This window comes from Danio rerio, chromosome 22, assembly GCF_052040795.2.
Source record: "Danio rerio strain M-AB ecotype USA chromosome 22, GRCz13ab, whole genome shotgun sequence".
In the NCBI taxonomy this organism is placed as follows: Eukaryota; Metazoa; Chordata; class Actinopteri; order Cypriniformes; family Danionidae; genus Danio; species Danio rerio.
This window is the reverse complement of record NC_141042.1, coordinates 32,822,334-32,840,774: the sequence shown is the minus strand read 5'-3', so window position 1 is coordinate 32,840,774 and position 18,441 is coordinate 32,822,334. Positions and strand designations below refer to the sequence as shown.

At 37.4% G+C, this 18,441-nt stretch overlaps 1 protein-coding gene across 5 annotated transcripts in view; it reads right to left on the bottom strand.

Annotated features, from left to right (window-relative positions):
* The window catches only part of si:dkey-286j15.1, a 38,259-nt gene that overhangs the window by 12,419 nt on the left and 7,399 nt on the right, over positions 1-18,441 (bottom strand). The window contains exons 1-9 of one of the 5 annotated variants that reach the window (XM_087303265.1): positions 12,908-12,988; positions 12,264-12,431; positions 11,530-11,663; positions 7,889-7,959; positions 7,694-7,809; positions 3,435-3,560; positions 3,205-3,344; positions 1,271-1,355; positions 1,042-1,189 (exon numbers count right to left, since the gene is read on the bottom strand). In XM_087303265.1, the coding sequence (XP_087159391.1) occupies positions 1,042-1,189; positions 1,271-1,355; positions 3,205-3,344; positions 3,435-3,560; positions 7,694-7,809; positions 7,889-7,955 (682 nt within the window). In that variant the 5' untranslated portion in view covers positions 7,956-7,959; positions 11,530-11,663; positions 12,264-12,431; positions 12,908-12,988. Of the gene's footprint in view, positions 1-1,041; positions 1,190-1,270; positions 1,356-3,204; positions 3,345-3,434; positions 3,561-7,693; positions 7,810-7,888; positions 7,960-8,038; positions 8,077-11,529; positions 11,664-12,263; positions 12,432-12,907; positions 12,989-18,441 lie in introns of those variants that run through there. The other 4 variants (XM_087303266.1, XM_087303267.1, XM_087303264.1 and 1 more) reach the window with 4 other exon arrangements.

Below are 18,441 nucleotides of genomic sequence, written 5' to 3'. Positions count from 1 at the left end.
AGACGACAGAAAGCGCATAATTTTGGTTTTCTTTATTTTATAAAAACGCTGTAACGTTTTTTGATGTATTACTCGTACTTTGTGAGCAAAAATGACGGATAACTTTAAATTGCTCCCACTGAAAAAATGCAAGTGATTGCTCTGGCGCCTCGATGTCCTGCAAGCTTTTTATAAGCAAACTATGCGCCTAATAGCACACATTCTTTAACGTTTAAGCTACCATTGTTTTATACTTGAACTGTTTTATATCTTTTATTTTAGGCAAGTCGTGATGATCTGAGAAGGCAAACTGATCAAACAGACAATGATGGTCTTCCGCTGGGCGCTGTTCGTTAAAAAAAAAATATTTTTAACGAATAAAAAATGCTCCAAACGTTTTTCTAAATAAGCTGAATAAAAAACGAAACTAAATATAAACACTTTGCCATTAGGATACATACAAAACTGAACTATTTCATAGCTGAAACACTAGTTTAAGGAGAAGGGGGAAATATATTTTTGTCCCGTCTATTGCTTCACCGTTATTTCGAGAATAAACCCAGCGTAAATATGCAGATGTCATTCCCAAAACATATCAGCGTATATGTGCTGAAAACTAAAGTTTCTTACAAATTCTGAATGGATTATAGCCTGGAAAGTGCAAAGCACGCTCCTCTTATTATCACTAAAAAACGTCTAATCTTAGTTCATAGAGATCTCACAAAGATCCGTTATAATTTATAAAGCTCTCTAAATTACACAATTAATCTTTTATTTACATGGCGTCTACACTCAAAAGATGATTCACGAGCACACAAAATGGCACTTAATAAAAACCAATCCGGCGCTTTCAGCAGTGAGTGAATTCAGTGAATCTAGAGAAATGACAGATCAATATCCGTGAACCTGATTTTTTTTTCCCGCAGCCACAGTACGCCGGAAATCCGGCGTGGTGCCGGAACGCTACCACCCCTGTAGTATTTATAACGCAGAATGTTATAAATAAAAAATTGGTAACCACTGATATTGGTATATCCATCTTGATCAATCCCAAGCTCTGACCTGACATTGAAAAGCCTCTTAGCATTGAGGAACTCTGGGAAAGCGGTGGAAAGCTGAGCTGTCTCTGACTGTGTTGAGCTCTGAGACGTTTCCTCACATTGCGAAGTCTTTCTTCTAGGTAACCGGTTGCAGGGGTATACCAGGCCTCCTGCAGCACACCAATAAGGAGAAATCAGTGGTAGAAAAGACAGCATTTATACTTTAATCATAATCAGTCATCATAACTTACATATCCATTTCCCACACTGCTTTTCAGACAAGGAAACTGAGTAGTCACTGCCAAAGCCATTTCTTTTTTGGTCTCAGATGTCGGGCTTAACAAAAAAACAAGCATGTCATTCAGATTGGCCAGTTAATTGATTTCTTCATTAAATCAGTGCTTCCCACACATATAGGGCCCTATCATACACCCGGCGTATTGTGGGGCAAGGCGCGGCGCGGCGCAATACCTGTTTGCTACTTTCAGCTTGGCGCAAGAGTCATTTTAAGGCGTCGCGCCACACTCTTTAAATGGCAAATGCATTTGCGCCCATTTGTGCGGCCATAGGCATTCTGGTCTAAAAAGGAAGGCGTTCTGAGGCGCACTGCGGGCGCATTGCTAATTTGAGAAACTATAATAGATTTTTCATTAGATGAAAACGAACCCGGTCTAAACTTCAGCGCAGAGTTGCGCCTGGCTTACACACTGCTTAATAGCCTACACACAAGAGCAATACGCAAATATCTTTACATATGAAAAAAATTTAAATATTAAGGATATATATATAGGATATAATAAGGATATATATAGGATATAAATATAAAGAATTTAAATATTACAAAACATTATTTTCTAGTTTACATAAATATGAAAAAACACTGCTTTTATGTCTTCTTCATCTCTGGAGGCTTTTTCAGTTCATTCATAACAATTTGCTTTTGTATAATGTTATTATTATTAGCAGTATTATTTATTATATCCATATTTATATTTGTTTTATTAAAAACAAGCTTAGATTTGCCCACCTGCAGGTTTTAGACCATATGGGGCACAGCAGGTGTTTTAGGATATAACTCAGGTTTTTGAACACACGGTAGATGCTCTGTTTAACTGTTTTCTGTTAAAAAAAAAAGCTGTTAACTGTTTGCTAGTGAAATGCTCAGTTTTTCCACCTACACTTACTTTACGTCATGTAAATAGGAAATGCTTATGGCGCGATGCAGCTGCGGCTCTTAAAGGGAATGGGAGATGAGACTCTGATTAGTTTATTCTCAAAACCACCTATAAATCATTAAGAAAATAAACTCAACCCTTTGGCACGGCGCAAAGCGGATTTTCCCGTCCTTAAATTAGCAAATATGGATTCTGACATGCCCTGAAAGCGTTTGCGCCCTGCGCTTTCGGTTTTGCACCGTCAAAATAGAGCCCATAGACTTTACTTATGCATGCCGCCCAGGTATATTAACAGCCGCGCAAGTATGTTTGGTGGTGACACATGAATAATACTATTATTATTATCCTCTTACACTTTTTTTGTACCCACCCAAGAAAGTCAAACATTCGACATCAGTTAACTAGATTAACCATCTTCTCTAGCACTGCACATTTCCTACTGCTTGTTTTGTGTGCCCAAGAACTGACAACAATCTCATGTGCTCTGCAGACCCACAGAGACATACCTTACGACAAAAGGCATCCGGCTGTAGTATATGAAACTCCTAAAATGTCTGGGATTCGGCATTTGCTTTTGCTTTCAAAAGTTGCCGTTATTTGTATGCGATTTGCATTAACTTTGTGCACGACTCAGATAAACTTTACTATATAGTCAGAGAAAACAAAGTATATTTGCTGCAAAATATTTGTACACCATTAGAAATGGTTTACCAACTAATTTGCCTTAGTTAAATAATCTACACTTTATGTAGATTAATAGAGAAATAGGGGATTTTATTTTATTTCAACAGCCCTTTTTTAAACAAATTCAACCCACTGAAAAGAAAAGGTGTATTACAGTGTTATAATAAATACAAATATAGTTAAAAATCACATTATTTTTTGGTTTGTTGCATGTAGTTGACCCTTTATATGCTGTGGGTAAAACGTGTTTTTCACTCCGGCTACCACTGCAAGTATATTTCAAACCTGTGGAAAGCACTGAAAATGTATTTAATATGAATACTCACGTTTCTCCAAACGTCTCCATTAAATAGGTTACCAACAGCCTCACCATGCGGCGTCGCTCCTTGAGGCTCAGGAATCTGTCTCTGTCTAAAGCTGTTACTAATGTTGCTCCGCCACATGTTTTGAGTATTTCTCGTACATCCTAAATAATGAAAAACAATTAATTAAATCTAATTTTAAATCAAATAACAATCTAAAATTTAATTGCAAGAGTATAAAAATTGTGTTTTACAAAGGTGTAGTTGCTTCTTGTCGTCTGACAGTTTTCTTCTACTGTCTGAGTTGGTGTTGGTGGCTCATTTCTTTTTGATGAATGATTTACACATGACTGATTGTTGACAGGATTAAGGCCCACAGACTGCAGAAAAAAATTAATTAACAAATAAATTCTAGTCAGAGGAATAGTCTACAATGAACACTAAAAACGAAGATACAAAAATCAAATGCAGAAGTTATAAGCGTTACAACCAAATTATTTGAATGCTTGTAATGGATGAAAATCACAAACACTCAGTGCTCAAAACAGATTTTGTTTTAAAACTTAATTTAACTGTGTCCAAAATCAGATTTCCAGTGTGAACTGATTGTGGTCCTAAACCAATAGTCTCAAACTCAATTCCTAGAGGGCCGCAGCTCTGCATAGTTTAGTTCCAAGCAGCTCCAACTCCCACCTGCTTAATAGTCTCCAGTAGACTAGACTTAAACACCTTGATTAGTTGGATCATCTGTGCTTGATTAGGGTTGCAGCAAAATTGTGCAGAGCTGCATCCCTCCAGGAGACCAGTTTGAAACCTATGTCCTAAACCAACCTTCATATGCAAAAGTATGTATAAAGAGTGTAATAATATTATGTTTAATGATGATTTCTATTGGCAATTTTACAAACAAATGTGGTGCATTTTACAAACCATAAATGATTGTTTTGCCAGAACAAATGTGCATTTCAATGGTCTGAAACCATAAAATATGTGTAATGCAATTTTAAAACAATGATTTGTTGTGATCTACGATTAAACTTTAGAGTCACGTTTGCCTGCAGTACTTAGCCAAAGACTTGCAAAGATTGTTCATTGTGGGCCATCTCTGAATAATTAGCCTCATTTTGGAATTAAGATTGATGATTTTTTTAATGCAACCAAACTGTGCATCTTTTTCTGAAAAATCAAAGCCTTCAATAATTATTTATACATCTTAAACTGACTGAAGAATAGTGTTTTGGCTTTTCTTTTACATTCTGCCTGAATCTGCGCTAGAACTGAAATCTCTTCAGTTTAGGCCTGAGCCAATCTCAGTTTCCTTCTTTTACACACACTAGTGCACTTCCCTCTATGCCGAGTTCAGACTGCATGATTTTAGCCCCGATTTTGACTCAGAGCCAGAGCACGGCCCGCACATGACAGATGATAGTATCACACACCAGACGTGCACATTCGCATGTTATTTAAAATGAAACTTCTCAGATGGCGCTCTGTGGCATGGCAGAAATATGAACAGTCATGAGTCGTGGCTGGACGCCGCTGACTTGCGGATTCTAAAATGCAAATCCTAGCGGCGCTTCCGGAGTGCGACCTGCTTTACGTTCTTGTTGCCGCACCGAAATTCAGTTTTGGTTCCCAACCCTATCGCTGAGTGACGATTACTGTGGTACTAGTACTAAATGTTGATTAGTTTATAGTTAAAGGGCTCTATTTTGATGATCCATATGCAAAGTGCAAAGCGCAGCGCACAAAAGCAATTAGGGCATGTCGGAAAAATGCAGCGGCGCATGGTCTAAAAGGGTTGAGCTTGTTTTCTTAATGAGTTATAGGTGTGTTTTGAGAATAAACCAATCATGCTGTGTTCACACCAGATGCGGAACGCATGGATAAATCGCGATATTCGCGCGTCAAACCCTGCTTCATTTGCGTGTCAAATTCACTTCAGAACAGACGCGGATTCGCGTGATGGGCAGGGCTTCTGTCTGCCCTGTGACTCTAGCTTCATAGCTAAAGGGCTAACATGGATTTTATGATGAAAATAACAGTGTTTATGTGCTTTATGAAGGATGATAAACACCGTCGATACGTTCAGGACCATGTCTGAGTCCACTACATACTTTCAAAGGTGCATCCAGCTCTTTAAGCTTATAGACTCCTCCAGAAACTGAACCTGGCTGATGGAGGTTTTCAGCGGTGCTTCTGACTGACCCCAGCCCAGTTTGATGAACTTCTTGCCGGTGTCTGCTGGGGGATTTCACCTGGGACACCGACAACAGGTGATACGTCACAATCACGCCCCCACAAGAGCAAGCTACTGATTGGTTAACGCGGCACGAATGTCCGCTGAAGTTCATATTTTCGAACTTGAGTGATTCGCACGAAACGCGCATTAATCGCGTCAAACGCGCAAAACGCTCAATTCGCTCCACGCCATGCGCACCGCGCAATTCTCGTCATTCGTGCCGCGCCATTCGCGTGTATTGCGCCGCAGGATGTCTATTCACGCGTTTGCATTGACTTAACATGTAAATCACTCGCGCTTGACGCGCGTGCCGCGTCTGGTGTGAACACAGCATCAGAGTCTCGTCTCCCATTCCCTTTAAGAGTCAGTTTCGTTGCGCCTTTGCGTATTTGTTATTTACATGAAGGGCTTTGTAAGTGGAAAAACTGAGACTTTCACTAGCAAGAAAACAGTTAAACAGAGCATCTCAAGAATGAGAGATAAGGCCTCTCATTATCTACTTTCACTTTCGCTCTCATAGATAGGGAAACCTTGTACGCACAGACATCCATTAGCCTATAATTTATTTTGTTTGTTGAGCGCAAAGATTGGTTTCAGAACTGCTTCTAAATTCAGTTCTAATTTCCAGCAAATAAATAAATGAACAATAATAACGAAGTGGGGTAAAAAAACTGAGTTACTGTATATCCAAATACACATGCTATGGCACATATTGTCTAAAACTTGATAGGTGGCCAAATCTAAGCTTGTTTACTGTCTGCAGGTGGCGCTATAACTGTGACTCAAGATAAAAGATGACTCTGTAAATCATGTCATTTCCTGTGGCCAGTAGGTGGCGCTATAACTGTATCTGGATATCGGCATATACACGTGTTCAGGTCAGGACTCTTATCAAGCGTGGGAATTTTGAGGCAGATCGGATAATGCATGCCTGAGTTATAACGACTTCCTGTTTTGTGGCGAATCGTCAAAGTTTGCGAGGTCGCCACGGACACGCCCATCGACGAAAACTCTAAAGCTTCGCAATTTAACATCGCCAAGGCCTTTAGATGACAAAACCCAATTTTGGTGTAGATCAGATAAAATCCCTAGGAGGAGTTCGCTAAAATACAACGCCTGGAGGAAGAAGAAAAAGAAGAAGTTTTTTATTTTTGAGGCTAGAAAATAATAAGTTTTGTAATATTTTAATCTTTTATATTTATATCCTATATATATATATATATATATCCTTAATATTTTAATTATTTTTCATTTGTAAAGATATTATTTGCACATTGCTGTACACCCTGTCTGTATTAAGCCATGTGTAAGCGAGGCGCACAACTAATGTGCTCTGCGCTGGACAATAGACCAGTTCTGATCTGATCTATTTGATCCTTCTATTTAAGTTCCTCAAAATAACAACGTGCCAGCCATGCATCTTAATACGCCTTCTTTTTTAGACCAGAACGCCTATGGGCGCACATATGAGCGCAAATGCACTGTTTTTGCTATTTAAACAGCGTTGTGCAAAACGTCAAAACAACTCTTGCGCCAAGCTGAAACTAGCAAACAACTATTGCATCGCGCCTTGCACTTCATTGCGCCGGGTGTATGATAGGGCCCTAAATGTGTGCATTGGAAGTTATTGTCTTCCCGCAAAACATGCTCTCTTATTTCAGTGGGATTTCGTCTGTTTGGAGTGTTCACACACAACTTTGTCCAGACAGATCCAGACATAAGCCAACGCAAGACGACAACACAGTTAGGTTTTGTCAGTGCTAGCTGTTTGGCATTTGCTTGGTGTGTCCAAGCCTTTAAAGAGATTTAAGGCACTGAAATGGGTAATCTGAGTCATATAATTGATTCTAAAACACGCTGGCATTTGATTGGCGAAGTTTTGCAAGGATGCTACTAAGCAAGTCTACAGTCATCTCTTATGGGAGTTTATGCCATGTACCATGTCTTTTAGAATTGTAAACATTGTACATACCTTCATAGAAAACTTCAACGCAGGCATTTGACACCTGTTTGCGCTTTTTAGCAAAGTATAGCAAATGTAAAGATGGTGACTGCACTGATTGAAATGCATTTTTTGTGAAAGTTATGTGGTGTGGATGATGCATTCTTATATGGCTGTAAGTAACTGTAACTTGGTTGTGAAAAAGTTATTTTGTTTGCACCTAAAATCAACTAATTTCAATTAAAACATTTTATCAAACACATGACCAAAATATACATTTTTTCCAATCCACAGCAAAAGTATTCTTTAAAATGTTAGTGTAAACTTACTGCCAACAGTTCTGAATGAAATTTCTTGAATTTAACCCTGGGACCAATTTTTGGAATTAGCGCAGCAATGCTGGGGTCATCAAGTAACATAAAACTTTCTTCATCCACAGCTTCCTCTGTGTTAAGGTGTAAGAAGAAAAAACAATGAGAGAATTTTCATGGTTGGGTGGACATCCCTTTTAATAGCTCACTCACCGTTAAATCTTTCAACCAAATCACCAAGGTTCCACTGGTGTAGTTTTTCCCTCACAAATGAATCCATTTATCTACAAAACAATTCATCACAACACATTTAATATAATGCTTAAAGAGACAATTCGCCCAAAATGAAAACTTACTATTTACTCGGCCTCAAGTGGTTCCGAACTTTTATTTCTTTCTTTCTTCTTTTGAACACAAAAGATGATATTTTAAAGAAAGGTGAACACCTGTAACCGTTGACTTCCATAATAGGAGAAACAAATACAACGAAAGTCAATGGCTACAGGTTTCCAATTTTTTTTCTAAACATATTCTTATGTGTTTAACAGAAAAAAAAGTAAAAAAAAAAAAGTTTAAAAAAAAAAGGTTTGAAAGAAGTAAAGGGTGAGTAAATGATGACATTACATTCATGTTTGGGTTGAACAATCTATTTAATAACTCAAATAAATTATTGTCTTATTTCTGCCATAACAATCTTGGCATAATGCTTGACAATGACCAATGTTATGTATATAATTTCAGTCGACATAAATAAATTATTTATCTCCCAAATATCTCCCCCAGTTACCTTGCTGGTAACAGTAATCTAGATAGCTGGTTAACTTTTAACAGTTGAACGTTATCCTAGCTAACTCACTAACGTTACCGTTAACAATTTGATTTTTCTCATAAATGAATTACACTTCCTTTTTGAAACAGTAAAAAGCAACCCAAATTTTATGTATATTTTCACATTTCAAAAGTAGGAGTTTGTGAAGCATTTATCTAGAAAATAATTCATTACAACAAATTTAATACAAAACCTCAAGGCAATCGACCCAAAATGAAGATTTACTCACTATTTTCTTGCCCTTAAGTGGTTCTTAACCTTTATTTTGTTTAGTTTTTTCTTGAGTTAAACTCATTCATTCATTTTCTTTTCAGCTTAGTCATTTTATTAATCTGGGATTGTCACAGCGAAATGAACCGCCAACTAATCCTGCACGTGTTTTACGCAGCAGATGCCCTTCCTGCCGCAACCCATCTCTGGGAAACACTCATACACTCTCATTCACACACACAAACACACACTACAGACACTTTTAGCTTACCCAATTCACCTGTACCGCATGTCTTTGGACTTGTAGGGAAACCAGAGCACTCGGAGGAAACCAACACGAACACAGAGAGAACATGCAGACTCCACACAGAAATGCCAACTGACCCAGCCGAGGCTCGAACCACCGACCTTCTTGCTATCAGGTGATAGCACTATCTACTGCACAACCGCGTTTTTGTGTTATACTCAAAAGAAGATATTTTTTTAAAATAATAGGAAAAAATTAATATGATGGAAGTCAATGGTAACAGGTAACCAACATTTTTCTGAATATCTTCTCTTGTGTTTACAGTTTTTTAGGATTGCTTACACACTAAAATTAAAAGTAGTACACTATTAGCAAAACCTTACACACAAGTATCAAAACATCAGCCCATATTTGCAAAACTATAAGCACATTGTCAACTTAACACTTGTTGCAAAACTCTACAAACAGTGATTTGCAAAACACTAAACACACTTAACATACATCACACACTAAAATCTATCATGAAGTCACTTCCTTGCAATACCAAAGCACTGACTGTCAAATTACTGCACCGTCCAAACAACTTGTTCAACACAGTCGTCAGGTGTGCAAACACTTGTTTGATTAATTGTAGACACATCAATCAGGTGTTTAAGCACTATAAAATGCCAGTTTCAATAAAAACCATCAGGTCTCAATATCAACACTGGCACACACCATAAAAAAAACATATTCAAATTAAGCAAATTTATGGAGTGCCTTTCGAGCAGTTTCGAAAGGGTGAAAAGACTGGCATGATTATGCAGAGGTATGCATTCACTTGTGATCTTGCATACTGTCTCATAATCTTTTACTGTACTGTAATACTAGATCTACACTGAACTATACAATTTTGCCTGACACTGTTCTTCAGGTAGTTTTACGAATGGATGGAGAGGAGATCCAGCATGAGTTCATTTACGTATATGATGTTGTGTTCAACCTGACAAGAACACAAAGTAGAAGAAATCATTGGCCACAGGGCTATAGTCAATGTCCCAGGGCAACGTGGGGGAAATATACAGTAACACTGTGCAGACATTACAAAGAATGGGGTCCTCCACTGCCATGACCATATGGGCCCCTACAACACAGCACATATACTTACATTCTTGGACCAATTGCACAACATAACAGCAGCAAATCAAATCGATCATACGCAATACATTGTTGTCTGGAATGATGTGTCTTTCCACCGTTCTGCTCTGGTTCAGAACTGGTTTCAGCAACATCCATATTTCACCGTCCTATATCTTCCAGCATACTCTCCATTCCTCAACCCTATAGAAGAGTTTTTCTCGGCATAGTGGTGGATGGTATATGATCTCCATCTTCAGGCTGAGGTACCCCTCATCCAAGCCATGGAGGAGGCCTGTGACCAGATGGAGGTAGCAGCAATACAAGATATTACATTCAAGACACTTCTTTCTAAGGTGTCTTGCTAAGGACAACATTGCAATGTTGATAATTCTCATGCCAGATCCAGCTAGGCGAAGAGACAATGTCTAACTTACAGTTCAATACGTAAAGTGACATGTTACAGTACTTTGAATCTTCATGCCAACATGTTGGACATGTTGAGGAATAAATGAGTTTCTTCGGTGTGCAGCATTGTTCTTGAGTAGTGTTTGGTGAATTTACTTTATATTTGTTCTTTGTTGATGGTAGCCTACTCTAATCATAGGGAAGCAGAAGTGCTAAAAGTGTTTTAGGTTTATCACAGCAGTGTGTAACTCTAGCAAACAAAGTATAGTAAATGTAAAAATGTGTGTTTCTTATGGTAAAAAAGTGTGGTTTTTAAACATAAGTCTATAGTTTTTATAAGAGTGTTTAATTATGCAAAGGATCTGTAATGTTTTGCTAATTGGGTGTGTGGTTGTGCTAAGTGGGTGTACTGTTTTGAAAACACGAGCCCTGTTTTGAAAATCGTGCTTAAGCAATCCAAAAAAACTGTAAGAAGAAAGAAAGTCATAATGTTTTTAAAAAGTAAAGAGTATTGACAAAACGCTCATTTGTAGGTGAACAATCACTTTGATAAATGAAAGAAAATAAAGACAGCATACAATAATTTTAGTTCATCCCATTACTTCCATAACATAATATTGCATGCATAAAGCTTGACAACGACTAACGTTATGTTAATTCAACTTCATCAATTGCTTGTAGTAACGGTTTAGCAAGCTAGATGGTTATAAGTTAAATGTTATCCTAAGGTAGCTCGCTAACGTTACCGTTAACAATTTGATTTTTCTTTTTAACTAACACTTCTATTTTAAAATGTAAAAAGTATCTTAAGTTTTAAGTATATTACTCCAATTTCAGTACAAATAAACTTTGAAGTTTCCCAGAGATGGGTTGCGGCTGGAAGGGCATCCGCTGCGTAAAAATTTGCTGGATAAGTTGGCGGTTCATTCCGCTGTGGCGACCCCGGATTATTAAAGGGACTAAGCCGAAAAGAAAATGAGTGAATGAATACACTTTTAAGTAAGAGTTGTAAACATCGCAAACCAAATGTTAATGTTACTTTACCTTTCTTAACCACCGGCAGTTTGGACAGTTGACTGGACCGTTGAAATTCCTACATAACGGTGGCAATCGAATTTAACCCAACCTTTGGGTTGTCTCTAAAAATGACCCAACGACGTGAAACATGACCCAGCGCTCTACAAAAACATAAAACAACAACACAGTGACCCAATACGTAACTTAGTGTGATTACAGAGTGATGCAAGGCATAATTAAACGAGTAGATAAGATTAAGATAAAGTTTGAGATAAAAGTGTGAACCATAAAAACAGAAATAGCCGCTGCTCGCTCCCAGATAGCATACAGTTCTGGGCCACATCTGGGCCAACTAAGGCACATATGGCTCACTTCTGGCAATGGCAGGAGACATATGGGCCACATCTGGCCCATATGTGTCACACCGGGTGTAGTGTGAGTTGTGGCCTGCCGCATGTGGGCCAGATGTGGCCTGTGTGTGACACCCCGGGTGTAGTGTGAGTTGTGGCCTGCTGTATGTGGGCCAGATGTGGCCCGTGTGTGACACACCGGGTGTAGTGTGAGTTGTGGCCTGCCGCATGTGGGCCAGATGTGGCCCGTGTGTGACACCCCGGGTGTAGTGTGAGTTCTGGCCTGCTGTATGTGGGCCAGATGAGGCCCTTGTGTGACACCCTGGGTGTAGTGTGAGTTCTGGCCTGCCGTATGTGGGCCAGATGTGGCCCGTCTGTGACACCCCGGGTGTAGTGGGAGTTGTGGCCTACCAAATGTGGGCCAGATATGGCCCGTGTGTGACACACCGTGTTGAGAAGTATTCAACTAAGTTGCCAGTTTAAAGGTGATGATCACTGTGGTGCATCGATTAGAATGCATGAGACGGGATAATTAAATTATGTTGCTTTATTCCACAATGGTGAATAGAGATGTGGTTTCTACAAAAAAGGAATAACAATAAACAATATTAAATCAAAGTTACATTTGTAATACAACATTAAACATAGTACAGTTGGATCAAAATATAATACGGGTAAGTAGTTAGGCGCAAATGGATAATTGTATTAAGATACTGACAGCAGCATAATATGAAGTCCAAATTGCTGCTAACTGGGTGTTTGACACAAACTGGGTCACATGTTGCATAAAATATAGACAAAGGCTGCAATAATCATACATACTGACTAACATAATATAAACAGGTTGAAATCGAACGATATACACACAGCTGGTCACTTATTAACTTCAATAACGACGTGAGTATCAAATTAGCGTCAGCTAATTATTGCTGCATCATCTCAAATCACGGCGATCACAGAACATCGAATTAATGCTGATAAACAGCATAAAATCTCTTCTAACATACTCCTTAAGTTTCAGTAAACATACAGCACGTGAACATTTATGTACTCACGGTTTAAAACACGCACAAATCCACCAAACAACGCTGATTAGCAACACACAACTTCTCTGCCCGTGGCTTCACTCCGACTACATTGTTCTCTCGTGTGCTCGCGTGCACGTCTTCTTCTTCTTCTTCTTTCTGTTTTATGGCGACTAACCCATTAAAAAGCATTATCGCCACCTACTGTACAGAATCTTACTCCGATGATGGGTCTGAATATTAGAAAGGGCAACAGAAAGAAACGAGGAGGGAGGGAAAGGGACAAAAAAAAAAAAAAAAAAAAAAAAAAAAAAACCTTGGATGTTTCATATTCTCCAATCTTTGCATCTAGACCACATACTCATGTCAGCGCTGCGTGTTCAGCTCCTCTAACATAAAGGGCCTTCATGACAATGATTGAGTATATTCTCACCCATAAATATTAGACTATAATCTATAACCTAAACCCGAATGCTCGATATACCTAATAAACGCTCTATATACTTGCCAATCTATTATACCTTTTCTTAGAATAATTTTATATATTGTTTTATCTTCCCCACACTGACTGAATAACATATCGCGATGTTTATTATACTTGCTACATATAAATAATGCATGATCTACATTTTCAGTTACACCACATACATCACATTTCCCATCCTCATGTAAACCCATTAACGCAAGTGTTGCATTTAACCCTGTGTGTCCCAATCTTAATCTTGATAACCACACCTCTTCCTTCCTATTTCTTCCTTGATTTAGTGTTGTCCCTACTGTCTGTATAATACTATAGTGCCATCTTCCAGTATTACTATTATCCCATCTAATTTGCCATTTATTTATTAGTTTTTCCTTTAAAATCGATTTTGCCTCTCTTTTCCCCAGAGGTACATGTACCTCCTCTTGCTTATTTAGTGCTTCCTTTGCTAATTTGTCAGCAACTTCATTACCAGATACCCCAATATGTGATGGAACCCAGCAGAAATAAACGACTACTCCTATTTCCTTTAATCTATATAAAGATAAATAGATTTCTGTTATTAAATCCTCTCTATCTGATTTTGAGTTTGCTATACTAACTAAAGCTGAAGATGAATCTGAGCAGATTACTACTTTGTTTGGTCTGACTTGTTCAACCCATTGTAATGCTATAATTATAGCTGTTATCTCTGCAGTGTATACTGATAGATTATTGGACAATTTTAAACTAATATTTACTTTGAACTCTGGAATATTAACACCTATTCCTATCTTTTTACTAATAGGTTCTTTGGAACCATCTGTAAAAATTTGTAAAGTTGAATAATACTTATTATTTAAATACGCATCTATTTCTTTTCCACTATATTCATCTTTAGATTTACTTAGCAAGCTTACATCTATGAGTGGTTCAGGTGCTCTCCATAGTGGGACATCAGTGAGTGGTATATTGGGACAGAAGATCATGTTATCTATACCATATTCTTTAGCCAACTTTTTACTCCTCCATCCAAAACTGTCCTGTCCTTCATATGAGTATTCCCAGCAATCTTTTAGTATTTTACGAGTAAGATGATTACTAACTGATTGCTGGAGATTTACCCAGTATGTCATCATCAATTTTATCCTTCTAAATTCAAGAGGCATTTCTCCCATTTCTACCCTAATTGCATCTACAGGGGATGTTTTAATTGCTCCACAACATAATCTTAACGCTTTGGTTTGTATGGTATCTAATTTTCCTAATAAAGTCTTAGATGCAGATCCATAGACAATGCAGCCATAATCAAAACAGGATCGAATCAATGCTTGATACATGCACAGCAATGCACTACGACTAGCTCCCCATCTGTGACTAGCAACTGAACGCATACAATTTATAATAATTTTACATTTTGTTTCAATTTTATTTATATGAATTTTCCATATTAACTTTTCATCTAACCATAAGCCAAGGTATTTAAAAACAGGTACTCTTTCCAATATCTGCTCATATAACTTTAAATCTGTATGTACTATTTTCTTGTTTTTTGTAAATATCATGTATTTTGTTTTTAATACTGAGAACTTCAAGCCCCATTCCAGAGACCATTCCTCAACTTTTTTAATTGATTCCTGTATTCCTTTATTAACATTTCTAATATTGCGTCCTCTTTTCCATAATGCTCCGTCATCCGCATAAAGTGCAAGTCCTATTCCTACCTTGTTAACCTTATCAAAAACATCATTAATCATTATATTAAATAAAATGGGGCTAATTGCACTGCCTTGTGGTGTACCATTTGTAATATTAAAAGCAGCTGATAATTCTTCTCCAATTTTAACTTGAAAGGTACGTTCAAATAAGAAGTCTAACACCCAGTTATAAAATTTTCCACCTATACCTATTTTGTTCAATTTAATAAGCAATCCTTCCCTCCATAATGTATCATAAGCTTTCTCGATGTCAAAGAAAACTGCTAACATATACTCTTTCATTATAAAAGCTTTCCTAATTTCATTTTCGAATAAAATCAAGGCATCATTTGTGGATCTATTCTTCCTGAACCCACTTTGAAAGGTTGTTAATATTTCCCTTTTCTCTAAAATATAATTTAATCTCTTAACAATCATTTTTTCCATTACTTTACATATTGTGGATGTAAGGGCTATAGGCCTATAACTGCTAGGCTTTGTTTTGTCTTTCCCAGGTTTGACTAATGGGAGCACGACTGCAGTTTTCCATTGCTTGGGCAAAACACCCTCATTCCATATACGGTTAATTACCTCTAATAATATCTCTAATGCTTTAACTGGTAACTTTTTTAACATTTGATAACTTATCATATCCTTACCTGGTGTTGTATTCTTTGAATTATTGATAGCTACTTTCATCTCAAAATACTTAAATTCATCATCTAGACTACTATTAAAATCTATCTTTTTCATGCATACATCTCCATATAATTCCATAATCTGTTGACGTTTTGTTAAAAATACATCATCTAGATTTTCAATGCTGTGAGCTTTAGCAAATGTTTGAGCCAACATTGTTACCTTTTCTTTATTTGTAATTGCGATCTTTCCATTTTCCTCCATCACGGGTATTTTCCTGGAGCTATCAGTTCCATTCATCTTTTTAATCATATGCCAAACTGTATTCATATCAGTTTCTCTGCCTATTGTATTACAGAAATTTTGCCAGGCTGCCCTCTTTGTGCTCTTGATAATCTTTTTAACATAAGCTTTTTTCCTTTGATAATCTATGACTGTTTCTGGAGTGAGCATTCTTTTTAAAGATCTAAATGCTTTTTGTCTTTCTTTGATTGCCCTTGAACATTCCTCAGACCACCAAGGTACATTTTTCCTCTTTCTTGTGCCATTTGCTAATGGGATTGATTGTAATGCTGCAGAATAAATACCATCTGTTACCTTACCATATACATGATCAATATTTCCCTCCAGTGTTATATTTTTAAAAAGGTTTTCACATATTGTTTGGAATTTTCCCCAATCTGCACTTTTGTATACCCATTTTATACCATTATTACAATTTTGTGTATGCACCTTACTTTGAATTTTACAGATGATAGGAAAATGATCGCTTCCTATATTATTTCCAGAAACTGACCACTTAGATTTACCAGCTAGTGATGCTGAGACTATTGTAAGATCCAAGCATGATGCGCTACCTTTTCTTATATCTATTCTTGTTGGCTTGCCATCATTTAGACACACTAAAGATTTCTCTTCCATGAAATTTTCTATTATTGCTCCATTTTTATCTGTTTTCCTACTACCCCAAATACTACTGTGTGCATTAAAATCACCACATACAATAATTTTATTTGATGTTTCACCTATAGCGCTTTCTAATATGTCTACAGCTAATTCTAAACAAGGATTATAAAAATTGACTATTCTGATTACCCCATGCTCACCCATTACTTCTATACATATGCTTTCTGTTTCACTTTCATTATTTACATACCTATAAATCACATTTTCTTTTATGAAAGTTGCACACCCTCCACCTCTACCATTATTCCTGTCTTTCCTTATTACTTCATAACCATTCAGCTTGAAATTTAATGGTCTACATAACCACGTTTCTTGAATACAAATTATATCAGGAGGTTTGCTCATATTTCCAATGTATTTTTTAAACTCCTGTCCATTAGCAATCAAACTTCTGGCATTCCAATGAAGCAATAGGAAAGACATGATAATGTTAAATATCACTACTCTGGGATGCATCATAATTTACCATCACATTCCACTCTTTCTTTCCTTCTTTTGCTTTTAATATCTTGTGGATTTGTTCAGCCGATATATCTGTACAATTCAGGAATTTGTTTGCACATTCTGCCACAATTTTAATCTTGTCAGACCTTCTTTCTACCTGTGCGGTGCCGTTCACCACTGCACAGATGAATGCCACTAAGTCAATTTTATTCACACTAATGTTATCAATGGAGTCATTCTGAAGCATACTCTTTTGTTTCTCAGATTTATTCACTTGAGAATTTTGTACATGTTCCCTATGAGTTTGTGTTTCTGTCTGCTGTTTTACTTTACGAGCTGCTTCTGCATATGTTAAATTTTGATTGGTCTTTACCTTTTGAATTTCACGTGCCTGCTGCTGAACTGGGCATCCTGCATACGCAGCGCTGTGTTCGCCTCCACAGTTACAGCACTTTAACTTAGTTCCTTCTCTACACTTCCCATACTGATGCTCTTCACCACATTTTGCACAACGCATTTTCCCTTTGCATAAAGCAGCAGAATGACCCATGCGTTGGCAGTTATAACAACGAAGAGGAGGAGGAACATATTCTCTTACCGTGTAGCTGATGAAGCCTAGTTTCACCTTTGCTGGTAGATTTTTTTCCTCAAAGTGTATCAACACAGAAAGACTCTCACATTTTTTATTGTCCCTCCACATCATTAGTCTCCTGGCCATGCCAACCTTTCCTCCACTCAAGTTCCCTTTAATTTCCTCCATAGTTACATTTAAAGGTACACCTGAGATAACCCCACTCTTTTTTGACCCTACTTCAATACAGTTTATTTTATCACCAGCCAATGTTTTTAGCTTCATTATCTTTGCTTTTTGCATTTCGTCTTTACATTTAATCAAAACTCTACCATTACTTAGACATGTTGCCCCTTTTACTGATCCTATTTCTTTCTCTATTGCTTTTGATAGTTTAACAGGATGCACATATTGTTCTGACTGCTTGACAAAAGTTACTAAGATTTTAATTTCTCTTTCCTCATTAACTGTCACTACCCTTCGTCCCGTCTCCTTATTTCCGCCTGAACACGCCTGCTCATATTCAGACTCATCACCCATGTTGTTTCCTTTTTTTCTTTTATTATATCGTACTTCATGGAATTCAGTTTCCTGATTGTCATCATCCGATTCATCATCCATTGCGTCTACCCAAGACTTAAGGTTGTCCTTTCTGTTCTCTATTTTACCACGAGTATCCTCCGATTCGTAGCTTCTCTAACAATCAACACTGCCAGCTACCGCGTGCACGTCTTTGTAAGGCACATAGGATAAGTAGTCCAATAGCGACCTCTACAGGACAGGTTGG